Source organism: Sapajus apella, unplaced genomic scaffold (genome assembly GCF_009761245.1).
Source record: "Sapajus apella isolate SASKATOON/1434 unplaced genomic scaffold, GSC_monkey_1.0 scaffold77, whole genome shotgun sequence".
NCBI lineage: Eukaryota > Metazoa > Chordata > Mammalia > Primates > Cebidae > Sapajus > Sapajus apella.
In genome coordinates, this window is record NW_022437017.1 from 4,886,041 (window position 1) to 4,893,356 (window position 7,316).

The 7,316-nt window shown below is 53.5% G+C and overlaps 1 protein-coding gene and 1 non-coding gene across 2 annotated transcripts in view; one reads left to right on the plus strand and one right to left on the minus strand.

Moving 5' to 3' along the window:
• The window catches only part of TNFSF9 (TNF superfamily member 9), a 4,529-nt gene extending 1,877 nt beyond the window's left edge, over positions 1-2,652 (minus strand). The window contains exons 1-2 of the mRNA XM_032252513.1: positions 1,765-2,652; positions 239-269 (exon numbers count right to left, since the gene is read on the minus strand). Coding sequence (XP_032108404.1) covers positions 239-269; positions 1,765-2,028 — 295 coding nt within the window. The 5' untranslated portion in view covers positions 2,029-2,652. The remainder of the gene's footprint in view (positions 1-238; positions 270-1,764) is intronic.
• Positions 2,653-3,501: 849 nt separating this feature from the next.
• On the plus strand, positions 3,502-3,637 carry LOC116532925. Its single transcript, XR_004260993.1, has one exon. It is a non-coding gene; the product is annotated as a U4 spliceosomal RNA (small nuclear RNA).
• Positions 3,638-7,316: the final 3,679 nt, after the last annotated feature.

The following is a 7,316-nucleotide window of genomic DNA, read 5'->3' on the forward strand; positions in this document are numbered from 1 at the left end:
AAAGAAGGAGGCCAGAGGCTCTAAACCAGGCCGGGGGTTGAGGGTGTCAAGCCCCAGTTCTGATAGGGCAGGGGTCCCAGGTGGGCCCAGATGGGGGTCTTATGGGGGGGCTGTGGCATCCAGAGAAAGACGTGAAGTGGCAGCTTTCAGAGGGTGCAGCAGAGTCTCAATCTCCAGGCGCTCCCCTTTCTTAGTATCCCCAGGAGGGGCCCGGACGGGAGTGGGGCAGGACACTCACCATTTTGGGCCACCAGCTGTGCAAACATGCCCTGTTAAAAGTGGAAAGGAGGAAGGTGGATGGGGGTTTCCCTAGAAAGTGGAGGGGTGCTGTCCCCACTCACTTCAACCGTCAGGGTCCCCAGGGTCTGTGCAGACCTGGAATCGACACTTCCCTCCCAAATAACACTGAGGATGCACAAAAAACACGCGCACACGAACAAACACGAACACACACACAAAGCTGGTGGTTCACCCTGCCCCAAGAACAGACCTCCAAAAATTCAGGAGGGAAAAGAGATCCCTCTTCTTCCCAGCCCACTTTCGGGGTTCCCCTGGGGATCTTGAGAGGGGGATACCTCAAGGGTTGGAGAGAAAAATGAGTCTTTGGGTGTTAGCAAAGGAACTGGGAGTCTCCTTAGTGGTCCCGGATAAAGAGGAAGTGCTCCCCTAGAGTCAGGGATGGAAAAAACGTTCCCCCCATGAAGGGTTGAGGGTTGGAGAACTGCCGAGGGTCACCTCGCCCAGCGTGCAGATAGGGTGTCCTGGGAATGCGGAATTAGGAGGGGTGCCCCCACCGAGTGCCTCATAGAGGAAAGAAGCTCTCTTTTTCCGACCCGGGGAGCAGAAGACGTGTCCCCGGGGATTTGAGGACTGTGGGGTCTCCTCCTCCTGGCCTAGGGTGCTGATGGGGTCTCGTGGGGATGCGAAATGAAAGGGGTGCGCTCCCGTGCAACATGAAGGCGGCGAGCCCTTGGATGTCCAAAAAGAACTTGTGGGATCTCCTCTCCCAGGCCCAGGGTCTCGTAGGGGGCACAGGATGAAAGGGGTGCCCCCGGGCTAGAAGGAGAACGGGACCCATAGGGGTCCAAAAAGAATTGTTGGGGGACCGGGCGCCATGGCTCACGCCTATGATCCCAGCACTTTGGGAGGCCGAGGTGGGCGGATCAGGAGGTCAAGAGATCCAGATCATCCTGGCCGACATGGTGAAACTCCGTCTCTACTAAAAATACAAAAATTAGCTGGGCATGATGGCACACATCTGTAATCCCAGCTACTCGGGAGGCCGAGGCAGGAGAATTGCCTGAACCCAGGAGGCGGAGGTTGCGGTGAGCCGAGATTGCGCCATTGCACTCCAGCCTGGGTAACAAGAGCGAGACTCCGTCTCAAAAAACAACAAAAAAACTGACTCTGCGCCTGTAGTCCCAGCTACTTGGGAGACTGAGGCAGAAGACCCTGGAGGCAGAGGTTGCAGTGAGCCGAGATTGCGCCACTGCACTCCCTCCAGCCTGGCGACCCAGCGAGACTCAGTCTCAGAAAAAAAATCCTGTTGGGGGGTCTCCTTACCGCCCCCGGCCGGGGGTATAGATGGGGTCCCCTAGGGGTGCGGGATGAAATGTATGCGCCCCGTCTCGGTGCTAGATGGAGGGTGGGAGCCGCCGTGGGTCTCCTCTCCCCGGTCGGGGGTGCGGGATGGAGAAGGGAGTCCCAGAGGGGCGGCGGGGGTATCCCGCGAGATCCGCGACCGAGGGTCGAGGCGCGTCTCACCTGCCGTGGGTCCGGGAGGCCGGCGGGGTCACCTGGCGAAAGCTCGGGGCTGTAGCGGAGTCTCGGGCTGGGTACGGAGCTGGGTGAGGCCTGAACCCCGGAGACCGCCCAGGGGCGGGCGACGCAGACGGCGCAGGCGGCCGCGAGCAGCAGCAGCAGCAGCCCGGCGACCAGGACCCACCGCAGCGGGCGGCAGGAGCGCGTGCGGGGCGCCGGAGGCCACGGGGCCTCGGGGTCCAGCGCGGCATCAGGGGAGTGTCCCATGACCGGCGACAAGAGACTGCCGGAGGACTCCCGCGCCGCCGCTTTTAAGCGAAACTCCGAAGAGAAACTTCCACGCCCAGAGCCTGTCCCCGCCCAGAGCCTGCCCGTGCCCACGTGCCCACAGCCCGCCTTTCTCCAGGGTCTGCGCCTGCCCGGAGCCCGCCCCCTGCCCACAGCCTGTCCCTGCGACTCCGAGGAACTTTCTCCACCGGGATCTCTCCCCGCCTTTAGCTTTCTTTTCTGTTTCTGGCCTTCCAAGCTCGGCCCCAGGTTCCCCTCTCCCTGTCTTGTCTCCGCCGCCCCGGTTCTCGGTTCTCTCTCCCTGCCGTGTCTCAGCCGCCCCGGTTCTCTCTCCCTGCCGCTGCTTCCCGGTATCTTCGTGGATCTCTTGCTGACTCAGTCTCCTTTGTTCAGTGTGTCTTTTCCTGTCACTGTATGGCTCTGGCTGTCGCTCTTTCTGTCTCTCTGCCTGTCTCTCTGTCTCTGATTCCCTCTGTCTCTCCCTGTCTCTCTCCTTGTTAGTATCTTCTTCCCCTCCTCTCAGCACCCTGTAGCCCCCCCATCACTGGGACTTCCCTAGATTTCCCCCACATCCAGCACTTCCTAAGAAGGGTCAGAATTCACCCAGGCCTCAACCACCCTCACTCCGGGAGCACCCGACCCCCACACACACACGCCCCCTCCCCAGTGGAATCCTGAATGTCATGCTTAGCCCTCTTGCCCACTTTCCCCAGGACCCCTGGGCCTTCCCTGGCCTGCCCCCACCCACCCACTGGACGCTTCCCAGCAGGAGTCCCTCGGGACCCCACAAGCAGAAGCTTGGAGAGTCCAGGTGGGAAAATTCCCCGGCAAGAAAGGGACAGTGTCAGGCGGGCAGGCGAGTTGTCGGAAACTCACATTTCCCATCTGTGCTGGCCTGCTGAGAGGCAGCCAATCCAGGGCTGGGAGGATGGGCCAAGAAGCAGTGAAAACTTTGCTCCAAAAGAGGAAGAACTGCTAGATGGAGATGAACGTGACCCCGGGAAAGCCCTTGACTGGTGTTGAAGTCCTGGTCTGCCCAGCCCCGTGTGGGTCCACACTGGCCAACTCCCTTCCCGTCTCCAGCCCCACAGAAGATGGGAGTGTAGATCAGGCCTTTCATCCCCCTTCCAGCAGGAGTCACTCCATAAAATAAAGGGACTGGCTGGGCAAGGTGGCTCATGCCTGTCATCCCAGCAATTTGGGAGTCCGAGACAGGTGGATCATTAGGTCAGGGGTTTGAGACCAGCCTGGCCAACATGGTGAAACCCCATCTCTACTAAAAATACAAAAATTAGCTGGGCTTGGCAGGTGCCTGTAATCCCAGCTACTCAGGAGGCTGAGGCAGGAGAGTCACTTGAACCTGGGAGGCAGAGGTTGCAGTGAGCCAAGATCATGTTACTGCACTCCATCCTGGGTGACGGAGCAAGACTCTATCTCAAAAAATAAATAAAGAGCTTTGCACAGTGGCAGTATCGTAGCCAATGAGGTTTATCTGAGGCACGATTATTGTTAAAACTTTTCCCAATACCCTGTCATGACGACTTGAAATATACTCGGCATTGGCAATTTTTGACAGTCTCTATGGAGACTGAATTATTATAAATAAGTAGGGCCAGGCATAGTGGCCCAAGATGTCTCCAATCCTAGCACTGTGGGAGGCCAAGGCAGGCATATCACGAGGTCAGGAGATCGAGACCACCCTGGCCAACGTGGTGAAGCCCCATCTCTGCTAAAAGTACAATAAAATTAGCTGAGTGTGGTGGCATGCACCTGTAGTCCCAGCTACTCAGGAGGATGAGGCAGGAGAATTCCTTGACTCTGGGAGGCGTAGATTGCAGTGAGCCAAGATCGAGCCATTGCACTTCAGCCTGGGCAACAGAGTGAGACTGTCTCAATAAATAAATAAACTTTTGTTTTCAGATACAAGGTCTTGCTCTGTTGCCCAGGCTGGAGTGCAGTGGCATGATCACAGCTCACTGCAGCCTCCAATCCTGGGTTCAAGCCATCCTCCTGCCTTAGCCTCCTGAATAGCTGGAACTACAGGCACATACCACCATGCCTACCAATTTTTTTTTTCTTTTTTTTCTTTTTTGTCTAGAACAGGGTCTCGCTATATTACCCAGGCAGGTCTCAAACTCCTGGGCTCAAGCTTTCCGTCTCTGCCTCCCTAAGAGTTGGAATTACAGGCTTGAGCCACCATGCCTGACCCCAGTTTTTTGGGGGTTTTTGGTTTTGTTTTTGTTTTATAGAGACAGTCTTGCTATGTTGCTCAGCTGTGGTGACTAGCATGAGTTACCATGCCCATTCATAAGGGAGATACAAGTATCTTGCGACATCAGCACAGTGTCTGTGTCTGATCCTGTATTGGGCCTCCCTGGGGGATTACAGAGAAAACGATAATGATACTGGCAGTGTGGAAGGAACATTACCAAATGCTAAACAATTCCCATATACAGTTTGGGTTCTCCCCGCGTGAGGCCCAACCCAGCAACAGGGCCACTATCTATAGCCTATTAGCTATGCAAATTCTAGCACCCAGGCCTAAACCCCCGGAAACTCACAGAGAGGGCGTCCTCCGGAAGATTCCAATGGCCCCGCAAATTTGAGAATGCCACTTGTGCCCACGTTTTCCTTTGCACCTGCTTTTCCTCAGCCCAGAATGTTCTTTGCCCAGACCTGCAACTGGAGACACCTCACCACTCATGTCGCCCTTCACACCGTCCCCTCTGGGTCAAGATGACAAACTGAACCAGCCTCTGCTTTCACTGTCTACTGAAACTTCACTGTAGTGACACTTAAGCAATTGTTCATAAACCAAAAAAAAAAAAAAGTTTACAAGCCAGCAGAGCGGAAAGGTGAGTTTTCTTAGAATTTCACCACCCCCAAGACTTATTCGTTGGGGAGTCCCCTCAACCATTAACAATGTTGATGGCAGCTACAACACAGAAGTTTGCCATACATATACTTGCAGAAGAAGGCCAGGAGAGGTGGCTCACGCCTATAATCCCAGCACTTTGGGAGGCCGAGGCAGGCAGATCACCTGAGCTCAGGAGTTCAAGACCAGCCTGACCAACATGAAGAAACGCTGTCTCTACTAAAAATACAAAATTAGCTGGGCTTGATGGCACATGCCTGTAATTCCAGCTACTCAGGAGGCTGAGGCAGGAGAATCACTTGAACCCAGGAGGCGGAGGTTACAGTGAGCCAAGATCACGTCATTGCACTCCAGCTTGGGCAACAGAGTGAAACTCCATATCAAAAAAAAAAAATTTGTTTGGGGTGGTGGCGCATATTTGTCGTTCTAGTTACTTGGGAAGCTGAGGCAGGAGAATCGCTTGAACCTGGGAGGTGGAGGTCACAGTGAGATGAGATCGCACCATTGCACTCCAGCCTGGGTGACAGAACAAGACTCCATCTCAAAAAAAAAAAAAAAAATAGTGATGGATGCAGCAAACCACCACCATGGCACGTGTATACCTATGCAGCAAACCTGCACGATCTGCACTTATACCGCAGAACTTACAGTATAATAAAAAAAATAAAAATAAGGTCTCACTCTGTTGCCCAGGCTGGAGTGCGGGGGCATCATCATGACTCATTGCAGCCTCCAGCTCCTGGGCTCCAGTGATCCTCCCACCTCAGACTCCCAGAGTGCTGGGACTACAGGTATGAGCCACCTCACCTGGCCCTTTCTAAATAATTTTTATTTTTTTGAGACAGGGTTTCACACTGTCGCCCAAGCTGGAGTGCAGTGGGTAATCAGCTCACAGCAACCTCAACCGCTGGGCTGAAGCAATCCTCCCACCTCAGCCTCCCGGGTAGCTAGGACTATAGGCACGCACCACCATGCTCAGCTAATTCAGTATTATTTGAAGAGATGGGGTTTCCCCATGTTACTCAGTCCACCTCCTTGGCTCAAATGGTTCACTCATCTCAGCCTCCCAAAGTGCTGGGATTATAGGCGTGAGCCACCCTGCCAGGCTGCTGGACCACCAGGCCCATTTTTAATTTTTTTTATTTTTTATTTTATTTTTCCTAAGGGAATGAACACAGGATAGTTTATTTTATTTTTTAATTGAGATAGAGTCTTTCCATGTTGCCCAGGCTGGTCTCTAACTCCTGGTCTCCTGCCCTGGCCTCCCAAAATGCTGGGATTACAGGTGTGAGCCACCAAGTCCAGGCTTTTATTTATATATTTTTTTTTCTTAAGAGAAAGGAAAATGGGCCAAGCACAATGGCTCATGCCTGTAATCCCAGCACTTTGGTAGGCTGAGGTGAGTGAATTACCTGAGGTCAGGAGTTCAAGACCAGCCTGGCCAACCTAGTGAAACCCTGTTTCTACTAAATATACCAAAAAAAAAAAAAAAAAAAATTAGCCAGGAGTAGTACTCGGGAGGCTGAGGCAGGAGAATTGCTTGAACTCAGGAGGCGGAGGTTGCAGAGAGCCAAATCATGTCACTGCACTCCAACCTGTGTGACAGAGCAAAACTCCATCCAAAAAAAAAAAAAAATGGCCAGGCATAACAGTGGCTCACACCTGTAATCCCAGCACTTTGGGAGGCTGAGGTAAGTGAATCACCTGTGGTCAGGAGTTCGAGACCAGCCTGGCCAACATGGTGAAATCTGTCTCTACTAAAAATACAAAAAAATAAAAAAATAAAAAAAATAGCCCGCCATGATAAGCACCTATAATCCCAGCTACTCGGGAGGCTGAGGCAGGAGAATCGCTTGAACCTGGGAGGCAGAGGTTGCAGTGAGCTGAGATCGTGCCACTGCACTCCAGCCTGGGCAACAGAGTGAGACTCCGTCTCTTTTTTAAAAAAATTTAAAAGACTTATGGCCGGGTGCGGTGTCTCACACCTGCAATCCGAGCACTTTGGGAGGCCAAGGCAGGTGCATCACCTTAGGTCAAGAGTTCAGCCTGAGCAACATGGAGAAACCCCATCTCTACTAAAAATACAAAAAATTAGCCAGGTGTGGTGGCGCCTGCCTGTAATCCCAGCCACTCAAGAAGCTGAGGCAGGAGAATTGCTTGAACCTGGGAGGTGGAGGTTGCTGTGAGCTGAGAGCACACCATTGCACTCCAGCCTGGGCAACAAGAGCAAAACTCCGTAGAAAAAAAAGAAAAAATTTAAAGATACTGATGCCGGCGGGCTTGGTGGCTCATGCCAGTAGTCCCAGCTACTCGGGAGGCTGAGTTGGGAGGGTCACTTGAGCCCAGGAAGTTGAGGCTGTGCTGAGCTAGGATCACACCACTTCACTCTAGC